General features: G+C 39.2%; 1 protein-coding gene across 1 annotated transcript in view; it reads left to right on the forward strand.

Moving 5' to 3' along the window:
- Positions 1 to 17,179, forward strand: part of rxfp2b (relaxin family peptide receptor 2b) — a 94,228-nt gene that overhangs the window by 22,876 nt on the left and 54,173 nt on the right. Inside the window, exons 2-4 of the mRNA XM_063052898.1 lie at positions 4,598 to 4,744; positions 6,297 to 6,371; positions 10,595 to 10,700. Of these exons, the coding sequence (XP_062908968.1) occupies positions 4,598 to 4,744; positions 6,297 to 6,371; positions 10,595 to 10,700 (328 nt within the window). The remainder of the gene's footprint in view (positions 1 to 4,597; positions 4,745 to 6,296; positions 6,372 to 10,594; positions 10,701 to 17,179) is intronic.

Raw genomic sequence — 17,179 nt, forward strand, 5'->3', positions numbered from 1 at the left:
GAAAGGATCAGCATGGGTGTGGACCAGGTATGTCCAGAGGGGCAAATAGTCAGACATTGTATATATATCTTGCAAACACTTCAGTAGTTGCATAGACACCTGAAGAGCAGACTATCTGTTGGATGGAAGTGACCAACAACTCTGATAGAGGCAGATGCCAAGTTTTTAAGCTCACCAGTGGGAGGTGGTGCTTTAGCACTGCTGGCCCACCACCTCGAAGGAGTCTTGATCATAAGCGGGCTGAAACTCCTGAAGACAGGTGGCAGATCAACTGATGATCCCACTGGTGATAGCACAGGACAGTTAGCATTTTAGTCCATGTGTATTTTATAACTCAGCATGTAATGAACACAGTAGTATAAAGGTAACTGATGCAGAGGAGTTATAGTATTTTGCCGGCTTTTAATGGACTCTATCAACATTTCCCTGGTGTCCAATATTTCTCCATTAATGTTGTTGGAGAGATCCACCATATAAACTTGTTTCCTTTTTCATCATCTTTTTGACAGTTCACATCTTGAATACACTTTTTCATGCAATTCTGTTCAACTGGCCACAGTTGATTGTCACTGAAGCTAAAACATATACAATTCCAATCATGAGTTCAGTCATTGGGATCTACTGCAGAATGGAATGAGGGAAAGATTGCCAACATGTCAAGCTACACTAAAATACACATAGACCTAATAATAATAATAACTATTATAATCCTCTTCAGCCTAAATAGTGGGTCAATGAGTGAACAAATTCTCTCCGGGTAATTTCAAGGTAAATCAAAACCAGATGTACATGTAGCTCAGTCACATTATAGCATTTAGAAATTGATAGAGAAAATTGCTGTCACTTTTCCAACAGAGAGTTCTGCTAAGAGAATAAAATGATACTGTCAAAAATGATCACACCAAGGTGAAGTGATTAAGCTGATACAGTGTCAAAGACTCTGAAGGCACTTCTTATCGATTCAGAATGTACCTTTCATTTTATAAATTCCATTTCACTTTATGGAAAGTTATTCATGGACAGAAGAATGTTATCTGTTGTAAGAATTGCAAGAACTATTAAACATGCCATGTCCCATTGGTTCCATGTTCCATTTTCAGACCAAATAAATCATATTCCCAAAATTGAGGACTCCAATGTACCATTCTTATGCAGTTACGTTAAATGCATAATATTGTACACAAAGACTATTTTTCTGCAAATTTTCACCCATTGTTTCAACATCAAATAGCACTCATAATACTAGAATTACAGACATTCCACCTCTCCCGGAAGTTCCGGGAGTCTCCTGCATATTAATAGTGGCTCCCTGATGCCCGCAAATTATATACAATATCATGGAAATCAATTTTTTTGAGAGCGAGCGAGAGAAAGCAAGAGAGAGCGCGAGAGCAACCATGAGAGAGAGTGAGTGCGCACGAGAGAGAGTAAGAGCAAGCAAGAGAGAGTGCGAGAGCAACCACGAGAGAGAGAGCGCGCGAGAGAGAGAGCGAGAGCAAGCAAGCGAGCGAGACAAAACAAGCGAGAGAGCGAGAGAAAGCAAGCGAGTGAGCGAGAGCGAAAGCAAGCGAGAGCACTTGAGAGCGCGAGCGAGAACGCGCCATGGCAGAGTGTTCCAAAAAATATAAAACGTACGTCACCCCAGACTACACTAAAGTGTACCCCTGTCTAATAGGGGTCAAAATAATGACAGTGTTGCTCGCTGCACTGTTTGCAACAGTGACTTTTCTATTGCCCATGGTGGGTTAAGACTGTAAAAGACATGTTGAGGTGAGTTTAACAGGTGTCATTCGTTCATTAGCATAGCTAACGTTATTTAAACTAGCTGGCTAGCTGCTAAGGAGCTACTCTATTGCAGACATCCCACCTCTCCCGGGAGTCTGCCACAGATTGATGGTGCTACCTCCCTGAAATGCGTTTTTGCAGGGTGGGATGTCTGGAATTAAAAAAAATAGTGTAGCTGAGAAATATGAAACAAGTTCCTTTCCATTCTGGGTCAAGTTAAAGAGAATTCTTTTGATAAATCAATCTTGTTTTGCAGTTCCAAGTAGCTTTACTGACAACGTCCAATGATGAAAGGCAGTATTCACCATGAAGTTATATGTAATATGAGTGAAGTTTCCGCTATGTGCTTGAAACTTTATAACTATCATGAACAGTAAAGTTGAACCAATCTGCGCAGTGAAGGAGAAACAACAGGAATTCTGCAGATGCTGGAAATTCAAGCAACACACATCAAAGTTGCTGGTGATCGCAGCAGGCCAGGCAGCATCTATAGGAAGAGGCGCAGTCGACGTTTCAGGCCGAGACCCTTCGTCCTGACGAAGGGTCTCGGCCTGAAACGTCGACTGCGCCTCTTCCTATAGATGCTGCCTGGCCTGCTGCGTTCACCAGCAACTTTGATGTGTGTTGAGTGAAGGAGAAAGTTGGGTTAGTCAGATGCTGTAATGTTACTTAATATAATTTGTTATATAGCATAAACTTGGATAAATTTGACATGAAAGTGAGAAATTCATTGGGTATGTTGTTTTCCCATTCTTTTCAATAGTAAGGTAAAAACAGAAGCTGCTGTAAAAACTCAGCAAGTCCAACAGCATCAGTAGAAAGAGAAACAAGGCCAACGTTTAAGGTCAACAATTCTAGTGATCTTCACAGATTTTCCCTGAGCTGCTGCATATTCCCAGCATCTTTTGTTTTTGCTTTTATCTTAGATTTTCAGCACGTACAACTATTTTGATTTTCATTTGGTTATTTGAGACAGGTGACCTTATTTAAATTCACTAGTGATCCCCCAAGGAATCGATTACTTAAAAAAAATGTTTGAAGGGGATTGGTACAGCCCAGCTACCTGCAAATTTAGGGTATGAGACAGAACGTCATGATCATAGAAGGCGAGGTACGAAGATATCAGAAGAACATTATTCTTTTTGGTATGGTTTCCGGGGACTTGTAAAAATAATTTCCATGAACCATAGAATACATCAGAACCATTTTGCATTAATTTAACTACAAGGGATGTTTCCTGTGAAATAAGTTATTTTATTTCAGATTATACTCTGAAAATGAATTCTTCTCTAAAAACAGGCAAAAATAGATTGCATTAAAATTGTACTAGAAATTAGTAAAAATTGGCAATATAAACAGAATAGTTGATTGTCATTATTATCATTTAGAAGAAATTATTCATCAGATCTTTCACTGGAATTAATTAATGCAATTTACTGCTTTTGGTAGGAAGCTACTGTACATCTCCATTCTTCTGTGGGCTAAATACTTTAGGACCCATTGCTTAATTTTCTTTCCTGAAGAAGTAATATAAGTTTCACTAACTTATCATTATAACATGAGACCTGGTTTCATTTATACTATAGTTATCCAAAATCTAAATCTAGCCATTGCTCAATTTTTCCTTTTGGAATATAGCAAGTCAGTTGTCTTTGTTATTCATTATGACAAGACATATTTAATATAAAATTACTCCTGATAATTTCCTTTCCAGTTTGTTACTCCTGGAGGGCATTATGCTTCAAAATTGCAAGGAAATAGTTGGGGTCTTGCATTCATGCTTACCAGTTGGCAATATTTTTCTTAAAAAATCTTTTCTTTAATCACAGGTTAGCTAGCACAGACAGAAGATTTCAGAAAATGTCCCATTATTCGTTTTATAGCAACTAATTTTTTTTTTAGATTTCTAGTTGAAACTGCCAATGAAGATACCTGTTTCGCAGAACATGCACGTTGGCATTTTCAGAGCAATGTACATGAGCCACATAAAATCATACCATGCTGGGACAAAGAGATGGCTGTGTCAATTCACTAATGCATTGTCAGGACACTTATCACATCTTTGCTTTTATTCCATAACTGATGTGAACTTGAGATTGCTGGCTGAAGTAGGTGCATGAGGCAAATTCAGCAAAATAAAGTGAGAGCAGATCTGGAGTTTTCTGAAATAATGTTGCTGGTGCAATTTCTTTGATTTCTGTGATTGTGACCTCTATAATTTGTTTGGTGAAGTGATATAAAGGTGCAGAACTACCGAGTCGCATTTATGAGTTCTGTACAGATATTTGCTGAGCTAATAATAGACTATTCAAGGGCTCTACCAACTTTTATCAGCATCTCCCTGAGAGGAGATCAATAGTAGACAAGGCTTCTGTGTGTAATTGCTATTTTTAATCCCAGTTGAAAAGTGTGTTTTGAAGTTTGCACAGAGGAGATTTGGCATGGTTGTAATCTATAGTGTGAAAGACTGGTGTCATATGCTTAGGCTCACGTGTATAACCAGTGCCCTTTCATAGGAAGAACAGAATTGTGAGCTAATTAGAAAAAAATATCAATTATTTTGTTGGTTCATATTGACCTGGATCAATTTTAAGTTTGGCGCTTATCAAACAGTTCGTTCTTTTTCGTTCAGTTTTGTACTTTGTGATTTTTGTTCCTTATACATTTTGAAATATTGCCTGATTTATTAAGTTTCTGAAATTATATACATCAATAAATTGTAAATCACACTTGAAAATAAGAAATATTTCATAGTTGATGTTTAAATAACTTTATTGGAGTGCTTTATTAATTCTCTCTCTGCCCACTATAGAAGTCATGACAACAATAACTAACCCTCAGAATCGTCATTGTCCTGTTGGATTTTTCCCATGCGGGAATATCTCACTATGTCTGCCGCAGCACCTGCATTGCAATAAAATTGAAGACTGTGAAAATGGAGCTGACGAGGAAAACTGTGGTAATGCATGTTTTTATCGCATGAAATGGTGTAAACTGTCCTGTGTGTACTGGTTAGGAAAATCCAAAGTTGGAAAATTAAATGTAATTTGGCATGTTGTTACATTTTACTTGAGTGTGGGAATGTGGCCTCAGTATTCAGTGTTTAAGTTGCCAATTCAGCAAAGTTGTGGGATTACCATACATCAGGGGTCCCCAACCTTTTTTGCACCGCGGACTGGTTTAATATTGACACTATTCTTGCGGACCAGCCGACCCGGGGGCGGGGGGTGGGTGGTTTGTCAAGTAGGGTTAAACTCACCTCAACATGTCTTTTACAGTTAGGGTTGCCAACTTTCTCACTCCCAAATAAGGGACAAAAGTAGCAGTCAAATCCCGGAACACTTTACCCCAGGAAAGACTACCATGACCATGAAGCCATGCGCAGGCACCTGTGTGCACATGCGTGACGTGCGCATGTGATGTGCGCATGCGCGCACGTGCCGATTTTTTTTCCCCCACAAATTGGTTTTGCCTTCATCTTCCCGGCTATACTGTACATACATTATTTCTACTTTATATAGGCTGTGTATTTATCATATCATTCCTACTTTTACTATATGTTAGTATTATTTATTTTTGGTTCTATGTGTTATTTGGTATGATTTGTTAGGTTATTTTTTGGTGTCTGGGAACGCTCAAAAAATTTTCCCATATAAATTAATGGCAATTGCTTCTTCACTTTACACCATTTTGGCATGAAAGGTTTCAAAGGAATGCTCTACCTTAGCGGGGGAAATACAGGACAAGGGCAGCCGTTATGGGACAAACCAATTTAGCCCAATATACGGGATGTCCCGGCAAATATGGGACAATTGGCAACCCTATGTTCAAGTTCAACAGTGTCAGGGAATGAGGAAAGGTGCAGCTGACTCATATCGTTTCCTCACGGCCCAGTAGCACATGCTTTGCGGCCCAGTACCGGGCCACGGCCCGGTGGTTGGGGACCGCTGCTGTACATGACATTGCAAATTTACCAAGTAATGTACTTCCTTACCTTAGAATATATATGGCGCCTTTTCTTACTTTTCATGAATATACTGGATGAATTTCTCCGTGGATAACTATTAGGAACCAATACACAGTTCTGTAGTACTATTGGCAGTGTTTTAATTTGTTCTGTATTTCATTTAAATATATAATTTGTTACACAGTTAAACAGTACGTTATCTTTGTTTCGTATCTTTTAAAATTTTTCCTTGAAACTTTGGCTAATTAGTGCAGCTGCTTAATTGGGCCAATATATATTGGTCACAAAGTGTCCCAATGAACTGGAATCCACTGTATTAAAATATGAACTGACTTTATAATTTATGTAATTTACTGTACCAAGAGTTGCAGAAATCAGGATGCTGTTGAAGTTTCTGTTTTTCTACTCTGATGTAACCAAATAATTGCTTATATTAATGTCATTCGTAATCCTTAGTTTACAAGGCCTTTTGTTCCCGACTCAGCATTAGTTACATTTTGTTTCTGAAAGTTATTACAATGTGCTTTCCTGTCTTTCCTTTTAGATGATGATACTGGTTTCGCAGTTACGTTTGAAACCTATTTTAGGCCAACTCACAATAAATTGTCAGAAGATTGCTGTAAGTGATTGAGTTACTCCAAACATGTTTATGTGTCTGAGGATTGTTTTAAAACTGGAACCTATTTCTTGACAGAAGAATAATACTCTGACATTCTAGAAATAAATTTGGAATGATGAAGTGAACTATAAAGGTTTTGCACATGCCTGGAAGTAAAATAAAAATGTTGTAATTTTCATAATTTTGGATCGTTATTAACATAGAGATTGGTGGGGTTAGGAAACCATTTCTAGCTTTGGATTTCATGGTGACAAATTTCTGCTGACTGATTCTAGTCAGAATTGTTGGACAGACTTAATCCAATGGCCTTCTGATGGAATCTGTCCAAGATACAAACAATTTTCATGTTGTGTTTCACTTGCACCAAAATACTTTTGAGCAGCTCACAGGTCAGAGATGGATGAAAATACAATGTTTTTAGTGAAGAGTCCGCATAATAAAACTAGTTGAAGAACAGAGAAAGAATATTGACCATAAGACCATAAGACATTGGAGCAGAATTAGGCCATTTGGCCCATTGAGTCTGCTCAGCCATTCAATCTTGGTTGATCCTTTTTTTCCTCTCCTCCTCAATCCCAGTTCCCGGCTTTCTCCCCGTAACCTTTGATGCCATGTCCAATCAAAAACCTGTCTATCTCTGCCGTAAATACATCCAACGACCTGCCCTCCACGGCTGCATGTGGCAACAAATTCCACAAATTCACCACCTTTGGCTAAAGAAATTTCTTCACATCTCTGTTTTGAAAGGGCAGCCTTCTATCCTGAGGCTGTGCCCTAGACTCTCCCACCACAGGAAACACCCTTTCCACATCTATTCTGTCTAGGCCTTTCAACATTCGAAACTTTTCAATGAGATACCCCTCCATCCTTCTGAATTCCAGTGAGTACAGACCCAGAGCCACCAAATGTTCCTCGTATGATAACCCTTTCATTCCTGGAATCATCCTTGTAAACCTCCTCTGGACCCTCTCCAATGCCAGCACATCTTTTCTAAGACGATGGGCCCAAAACTGTTCACAATACTCATGGTGAGGCCTCGCCAGTGCCTTATAAAGCCTCAGCATCACATCCCTGCTCTTGTATTCTAGACCACTTGAAATGAATGCTAACATGGCATTTGCCTTCCTCACCACCGACTCAATCTGCAAGTTAACCTTCAGGGTGTTCTGCACAAGGACTCCCAAGTTCCTTTGCATCTCAGATTCCTGGATTTTCTCCCTGTTTAGAAAATAGTCCGCACATTTATTCCTACTACCAAAGTGAATGACCATGCATTTTCCAACATTGTATTTCATTTGCCACTTTCTTGCCCGTTCTCCTAATCTGTCTAAGTCCTTCTGCATCCTACCTGTTTCCTCAACACTACCTGCCCCTCCACCAATCTTCATATCATCTGCAAACTTGACAACAAAGCCATCTATTCTATCATCTAAATCATTTATGTACAGCATAAAAGGAAGTGGTCCCAACACCGACCCCTGCAGAACACCGCTAAGCACTGGCAGCTAACCAGAAAAAGATAATTTTATTTCCATTTGCTGCCTTCTACCAATCAGCCAATGCTCCAACCATGTTAGTAACTTTCCTGTAATACCACAGGCTCTTAACTTGGTAAGCAGTCTCATGTGTGGCACCTTGTCAAAGGCATTTTGAAAGTCCAAACATACAACATTCGCTGCATCCCCTTTATCTATCCTACTTGTAATCTCCTCAAAGAATTTCAACAGGTTTGTCAGGCAGGATTTTCCCTGAAGGAAACCATGCTGACTTAGTACTATCTTGTCCTGTGTCACCAAATACTCCATCACCTCATTCTTAAAAATTGACTCTAACATCTTCCCAACCACTGAGGTCAGGTTAACTGGTGTATAATTTCCTTTCTGCTGCCTTCCTCCTTTCTTAAAGTGTGGAGTGATGACTCTATTGAGGATGTACAAGCTTCACAGAGGCTGATATTTTGATGGGCTTGAATGCTATTTTTGATCAATGAATTCATTTTTGGCCATTGTTGTATTTGAGCATTCTGCGGAAACCTGGCAGATAGAACGCCTAGAATCAAGACCAGTGAAGCATCACTGAGTGGAACATATGTAAATCATTCTCTACTAACTGGTATGCTAAAAATACTAGAACTGGGATAAAACTTCAATTTTACAAATTTCATTTACAATGATCATTTTGCTATATCAAAATATCTCAAGGAGCATCACAAAAATGCATTCAAATAAAAGTTAGCACTGCAGTAAAAGGAGATATTCAAAACTGAGTCAAAGGAGAGTTTGTAAGGGATCTTAAAGGAGATGAAGAAGATGGAGAGATCTAGAGATGCACATCTACAGATTAGGGCAGGCTAAAGGCAGAGTGCCCAATTATGGAGCAAAATAATTTGTAGATGAAACATTAAGCTGGAGTTGGATGGGTAAAGGGGTCATGGAAGGTTTCAGACTGGATGAGATTTGGGAAAGTTGAGACGATGAAGAGATTTGAACACAAAGATGAAATTTTACATAGAATTTAGAAACATGTAAACATTTCAGTTAGGAGCAGGATAGATCATTTGTTTTCTCAAGCCAATTCATTAATTTAATAAAATCCCAGCATACTTACTTAAAACTTCAGCTATGTTACACCCATCTATCAGGGATAATCTTTCACTCCTCACTTATCAAATATCCATCTACCACTGTTATGAAAATATTTAAAATCTCTGCGTTTACTACTCTTTCGAGGAGAAGGCTTCAAAAGAAACTTGACCATTTGAAAGAAAACATTACATTTCATCTCTCTATTAAGTAGGTGATTCTAATCTTTAAACTATGATCCCTAGGACGAGATGCTTCCCCAAGACAAAATATCTGCTCTTTCCACCTGTTAAGACCCCTCAAAATTGTAAATGTTTCAATTAAGTTTCCTCTCATCCTCCTAAACTCCAATGGCTTTAAGCATAAGCTGTCCTCACAAGACAGTCTGCTCATTTAATATACTGGTCTAGTGTATCTTCTCTGAACCACTTCCAATACATTAACATCCTTCCTTAAATAAAGGCCAAGACTATAAACAGTAGTCCAGGTGGTTTCATCAGTGCTTTATGTAACTGAAGCAGAACCACCCTATTTTTTGTAGTTGATTTGCCTAGCAATAAATTACAATATTATGATAGTTTTCCTCATTACTCAAAACATGAACTGAAGTGCCCAAATCAGAGAGCTCTACAATCTTTCACCATCTGGATAAAATGCAATTTTGCTGCTCCCGCCAAAATGGATAATTTATCATTTCTCCACTTTATTCTTCTATTGCAGACCTTTGTTTACTCACTTAATCTGTCTCTAATGCTTTGAAGCCTCCTTGTATCTTCTGCACAGTTCCGTCTTCCTATCTATATTTGTGTCATCAGCAAATGTAGCAACTAGGCTTTCAGTGCCTTTGTCCAATAAATCGTAGAAAGATTAGGCCCAATTCTTAAGGCACACACACACACACACGATGCCAGAGGAACTCAGCAGGTCAGGAAGCATCTATAGAAAGGAATAAAAGGCTTCTTGTATCTTCTTTCATCTTGCCAAACAGATAACTATTTATGCCTACTCTGTTTCCAGTTAGTCAGCCAATCTGATATCAGTATGTTGTATCCTAATCAATGAGCTTTGTTTTCAGCAGTAAATCTGATGTGTCAATTTATCATAAGCCTTCTGAAAACCCATATCCACTACAATCCCTTTTATCTATAGCCCATTACTTCTCCAAAGGACTCCAATAAATTGATCAAATTTGATTTCCCTTTCACAAAACTTTGTTGAATTTCTCTGATCACTTCCAAGTTTTTTTTTCTCTAAGCACAATGTGATACCATCTTTCATAATATGTTGCAACATTTTCCCTACATCTGATGTTAGGTTAATTCGCCTGTCATTTTCTGCTTTCTTCCTCCTCCCTTTTTGAAAAAAATTAATTAAATAGTTAATTTCAAAACCTTTGCCTATTCTTTCTGGAATTAGTGGGAGCTCCATAAACAGCATGTAAAAGTCTTTTTGAAATGCCACAGTTTCATTGTGAATGACCATCTCCCAAGTTAGCTTTAGTTCAAATTGAACCATCCAGAATATAAATATTCTAATCTACTTGAACTTTTTTTTTCCATTTCTCATATCAATTTGCAGAGAATCAAGCTTGATTAGCAATATAACAATTAATGTGTTTTGAATATGATTCTTAATTTACAGTACTTCAACATTTCCCACAAATATGTGATTGCAAAGAAACACAAATGAAATGTGAGAACAAGAAACTACACAAAGTGCCGCAGGTTTCAGGAAATGTGACTTTTCTGTAAGTAATTCTATTTATGTTTTGTTTTGTAAGTTTATTTATTGGCCATGACAGGAAATAAAAGCATTTATTTGCATTAAAACTCTTAAGTGTGGGATTTTCATCCTTGAAGTGTAACAATTCTATATGAAAAAATAATACAAGGTAACAATTTAGAAAGAATGTGTTTTTGCAACATTGCTAAGAGTGTTTTCAGTTTATTATAATACAGTATAATGATGTGGAAAGAATTGGTTAGAACATTGTTCTTCGAAATGCTGTCTTCTGGCGAGTGAAACAGATAGCAAAGGAAACCAATGGTCTGACAGTTTGTTGTCTACAGTTTTTCACAGTGTGTCCCAATTGACCAGGTATGCAGGAGCCGTGTCTAGCTCTTGAAACTCAAACGCAGTGTATCCGAGCTTGAAGACTTGCTGGATTGCCACAGAACAAATATAGGCTGAAAACATAATGTGATGCAATTTGTAGAAACCTTGCAAATGGATGTCAATTTGGAAGGAAGTGAAGGTAGGAAAGGCAGAAATAGAGAACAATAGTAGAAATGTAGCTGTCTTGGGGATTCAATAGAATGGCAGTAACCTAGCTACCACCATAAGTTTCATATGATGTATTTTCACCCCGGCGTCAATCTAAAGGACAGCAATTAATGTGGCACATTTAGGGTGGGGGTAGTGCGCAGGGAGAACACCCAGAAGCTGTGATCCCAATGAGAACCAATACCACAGGAAGAAATGTATAAAGGTGAGTTTCAGGAGTTACAGAAGAGCAAAAGAAAAAGGTCTCAAGAGTAGTAACCCTTGGATTATGCCCAGTGCCGTACATTGGTAAGTGTAGGATAAAACACGTTAATGTGTGTTTGAAAATTTCTGATTCTGGAGACAATGGGACAAGATCCGTGCAGAAAATCTTTTATACAATACCTTTCATGTCCTTCATAAGCATTTCATGTTTAAACTAATTTGGCAGAGGGATGGGAACTAGAGGGGTGGGATTGAGGATGGGTTAGTTCGTTTACAAACAGAGGCAATGTGTAGAGAGACTGCTAGCAAGGAGAGGTTGATGATAGGGCAAAATTGCAGTCAACGGCATGAGTTGCAATGTAAAAGGAGACTAATCAAAAAGAGTGATGAATACAGGACTGAAGATGTTATATTTGAATGCACACAGTATATAGAATAAGGTATATGAATTTGTAGCACAGTTACAGATTGGCATGTATGACATTGTCAGCATCACTGAATTGTGGCTGAAAGATTATAGCTGGGAGCTTAAGGTACAAGGATACACATTGTATTGAAAGGGCAGGCAGGTAGGCCAAGGGAATGGGGTGGCTCTGTTGGTTAAAAAAAATTAAATCAAATCATTAGAAAGAGGTGAGATGAGATTGGAAGGTGTTGAAACATTGTGGATAAAGTTAAGGAACTTCAGGGATAAAAGGATGCTGATGGGAGTTACATACAGACCTTTAAATAATCGTAAAAATGTGGTCTACAAATTACAGCACAAGATAGAAAATGCATGTTAAAAGGGCAATGTTGTGATGGTCATGGGGGATTTCAATATGCAGGTAGATTGGGAAAATCAGTATGGTGCTGGATCCCAGGAGGGGAAATTTGAATAATTCCCATGAGATGGCTTTTTAGAGCAGCTCGTGGTTGAGCCCACTAAGGAATCAGCTATTCTGGATTGGGTGTTGTGCACTGAACCAGAATTGATTAGAGAGCTTAAGGTAAAGGAAACTTTGGGGCCAGTAATCATTATATGATAGCTTTCACACTGCAATTTGAGAAGAGGGAGCTAAAGTGAGATGTATCAGTATTACAGTGGAGAAAAAGGAATTACATAGGCATGAGAGAGGATTTGGCCAAAATTGATTGGAAGGGAACACTAGCAGGGATTATGGCAGAGCAGCAATGGCTGGAACGGTGACTAGTGTGATCCACAGGGCCTCCTTTGGGACCACTTCTTTTTATGTTATATGTCAATGATTTGGATGATGGAATTGATGGCTTTGTGGGCAAGTTTGCAGATGATATGAAGATAGGTGGAGGGGCAGGTAGTTTTGAGGAAGCAGAGAGTCCACAGTAGGACTTAGACAGATTAGGAGAATGTGTGAAGAAGTATCAGATGGAATACATTGTCAGGAAGTGTATGGTCATGCACTTTGGTAGAAGAAATGAAAGTTTAGACTATTTTCTAAATGGAAATATCTGAGGTAGAAAAGGACTTGGGAGTCCTCATGCAGGATTCCTCAAAGGTTAGTTGGCAGGTTGAGTCAGTGGTGAGAAAGGCAAATGCGAAGTTAGCATTCATTTCAAGAGGACTAAAATATAAAAGCAAGAATGTAATGTTGAGGCTTTATAAGGCATTGGTGAGTATCGTGACCAATTTTGAGCCCCTTATCTAGGAAAGGACAGTGCTGACAGTGGGGAGGGTTCAAAAGAGGTTCACGAAAATGATTCCAGGATTGAAAGGCTTATCATATGAGGAATGTTTGATGGCTTTGGGTTTGTACTGTCTGGAATTCAGAAGAAAGAGGGGGGAATCTCATTGAAACCTGTTGAATGTTGAAAGGCCTAGATGCAGTGGAAGTGGAGTGGATGTTTCCTATAGTGGGGGGAGTGTAAGACCAGAGGATAGAGCCTCAGAATTGAGGGGCATCAGTTTAGAATGGAGATGTGGAAGAATTTGTTTAGCCAGAGAGTGATGAATCTGGTCGAATTCGTTGCCACAGATGACTGTGGAGTACTTAAGGCAGAGGTTGATTGATTATTGATTGGTCAAGACATGAAGGGATATGGGAAGAAGCAGGAATTTTGGGCTGAGAGGGAAATGGATCAGCCATGATAAAATGGCAGAGCTGACTCGATGAAGCAAATGGTCTAATTCTACTCCCTTATCTTACGGTCCATAGAAAGCCCCAAAGGGCAGATATTTTGTTTTAAACTGTGGACAATGTTTTAATAAAAGCCTACTTATATGAAATAACTTTTCACAAAAAAATGATAACGTCCATGTAATTTTCTTCAATGGTTTTGATTGAAGAGTTTATATTGAATAAGCTACTGGAGATAATCTCCTATCTCTGCTTCAAAATACTATCATGTCACTTCTTACATCCACTTGAAAAAGGAAGAGTTTTGTTTTGAAGATTCACCCGAAAGATGACAGTAACTGGATTACAATTAGGTGTCAGTCTACATTTTGCTTTTGAGGTCAAGATGGACTGATCACAACTCAAACAAGTTAGGAATACTATGATCATAGGATACAAATTAATATGGTGTAGGTTAATACTAATTTGGCTGGTGTAAGCATCAGGATGATGCTCTAAGGACTGGAAGAGGAACAGTTGAGACATAGGAAGAATCAGCCACAGAGCCATATACAGTTAGGAGTGGGTAATTGTAGATATGGTTAGGTTATTGGCAGATGTGACCAGATATCACGTGGTAGAGGTAACATACTTGGCTCAGAGATCTATGCACGGTTCCTATGGAAAATGAGTGGCATTTGTCCTTTATGCTATTGGACTGCTGCCACCATGCCATAATTGCGTTAATCACAGAAAGCCCTCACAGGCACAATAATGTTCAATATTTTCTTCCAAATCTATATTTTTTTCCCCCACTGGAAAAGTCAACAACATTCCATGAATCTTGCTGCAGCCATTATGGTAACATGCCTTGGCACATGCAACCATTGACGGAGAAAGATTGATAAATGGTTTTTAATGAACTTTTATATGAAATATGACATGATCAAATGTTTCAAATTGAAATATTTATGTTGTGGTGCCTTTAACATCTACACTCTGGCCAAGAAATTGTTCTGATGGCCAGCGACAGAGGTAAACTAAGGCAAGGGGCAGATAATGAATGGAGGACTAAGGCAGTATTCACTGAAAACAAGCAACACTTGAACTTTATCTTTTTGCCAACTCATCCAATGTATAGGAAACGGGGTATATCAGGTGCTTGAGGAGTATAAGAAGTGCAAGAAAATACTTAAGAAAGATATCAGGAGGGCTAAAAGAAGACATGAGGTTGCCTTGGCAGTCAAAGTGAAGGATAATCCAAAGAGCTTTTACAAGTATATTAAGAGCAAAAGGATTGTAAGGGATAAAATTGGTCCTCTTGAAGATCAGAGTGGTCGGCTTTGTGCGGAACCAAAGGAAATGGGGGAGATCTTAAATAGGTTTTTTTGCGTCTGTATTTACTAAGGAAGCTGGCATGAAATCTATGGAATTGAGGGAATCAAGTAGTGAGACCATGGAAACTGTACAGATTAAAAAGGAGGAGGTGCTTGCTGTCTTGAGGAAAATTAAAGTGGATAAATCCCCGGAACCTGACAGAGTGTTCCCTCGGACCTTGAAGGAGACTAGTGTTGAAATTGCGGGGGCCCTGGCAGAAATATTTAAAATGTCGCTGTCTACGGGTGAAGTGCCAGAGGATTGGAGAGTGGCTCATGTTGTTCCGTTGTTTAAAAAAGGATCAAAAAGTAATCCGGGAAATTATAGGCCGGTGAGTTTAACGTCAGTAGTAGGTAAGTTATTGGAGGGAGTACTAAGAGACAGAATCTACAAGCATTTGGATAGACAGGGGCTTATTAGGGAGAGTCAGCATGGCTTTGTGTGTGGTAGGTCATGTTTGACCAATCTGTTGGAGTTTTTCGAGGAGGTTAACAGGAAAGTGGATGAAGGGAAGGCAGTGGATATTGTCTACATGGACTTCAGTAAGGCCTTTGACAAGGTCCCGCATGGGAGGTTAGTTAGGAAAATTCAGTCGCTAGGTATACATGGAGAGGTGGTAAATTGGATTAGACATTGGCTCGATGGAAGAAGCCAGAGAGTGGTGGTAGAGAATTGCTTCTCTGAGTGGAGGCCTGTGACTAGTGGTGTGCCACAGGGATCGGTGCTGGGTCCATTGTTATTTGTCATCTATATCAATGATCTGGATGATAATGTGGTAAATTGGATCAGTAAGTTTGCTGATGATACAAAGATTGGAGGTGTAGTAGACAGTGAGGAAGGTTTTCAGAGCCTGCAGAGGGACTTGGACCAGCTGGAAAAATGGGCTGAAAAATGGCAGATGGAGTTTAATATTGACAAGTGTGAGGTATTGCACGTTGGAAGGACAAACCAAGGTAGAACATACAGGGTTAATGGTAAGGCACTGAGGAGTGCAGTGGAACAGAGGGATCTGAGAATACAGATACAAAATTCCCTAAAAGTGTCGTCACAGGTAGATAGGGTCGTAAAGAGAGCTTTTGGTACATTGGCCTTTATTAATCGAAGTATTGAGTGTAGGAGCTGGAATGTTATGATGAGGTTGTATAAGGCATTGGTGAGGCCGAATCTGGAGTATTGTGTTCAGTTTTGGTCACCAAATTACAGGAAGGATATAAATAAGGTTGAAAGAGTGCAGAGAAGGTTTACAAGGATGTTGCCGGGACTTGAGAAACTCGGTTACAGAGAAAGGTTGAATAGGTTAGGACTTTATTCCCTGGAGCGTAGAAGAATGAGGGGAGATTTGATAGAGGTATATAAAATTATGATGGGTATAGATAGAGTGAATGCAAGCAGGCTTTTTCCACTGAGGCAAGGGGAGAAAAAAACCAGAGGACATGGGTAAAGGGTGAGGGGGGAAAAGTTTAAAGGGAACATTAGGGGGGGCTTCTTCACACAGAGAGTGGTGGGAGTATGGAATGAGCTGCCAGACGAGGTGGTAAATGTGGGTTCTTTTGTAACATTTAAGAATAAATTGGACAGATACATGGATGGGAGGTGTATGGAGGGATATGGTCCGTGTGCAGGTCAGTGGGACTAGGCAGAAAATGGTTCGGCACAGCCAAGAAGGGCCAAAAGGCCTGTTTCTGTGCTGTAGATTCTATGGTTATGGTTTCATCCAGTATTTCTCCCTGCAGCCAGGGACTTTACCATTTTCATTCCAGTATAGTGCAATGTGGGTTGGTCTGAATTGGACCCTAAAGCTCAAAATCATTTTCAATCATTCATTTACTTAGACATGCAGGTCTTAAAGTACTGAAAATGCAACTTTTACTTATGGCTGAAATCAGCACAATACAAAAAATGTTGCACAATGTGACAACGTGGCAAAGTGCCTTCAGATGATTATTACCCACCAAGTGGAACATACAGCAATATTGACATAGATTTCAATGTGTAGATTCTGCTCCTGTCTGCCTGGATTATACATCAGGGTTTTCAGCAAAGCTATGAACCTTTGTCATGCAGCAGTCACCTTTTGTTTCATACATTGATGCAAATACAGCCAAAATAACGGAGTTTTGCAGAATGAAAGTAGATCACAGCAGGTGAAAGTTTGCAATCTGGACCTCATTTGGCAAACCAGACACATTTGTGCCTTGCCAATGAAGTTCAGGTAGGGCAATTTCTCCCAGAGGAAAAAGCTGACTCCCTTCTTTCCCTTCTCCCTCACTCTTTTTCAGCATTCTGC

This window comes from Mobula hypostoma, chromosome 7, assembly GCF_963921235.1.
Source record: "Mobula hypostoma chromosome 7, sMobHyp1.1, whole genome shotgun sequence".
NCBI lineage: Eukaryota > Metazoa > Chordata > Chondrichthyes > Myliobatiformes > Myliobatidae > Mobula > Mobula hypostoma.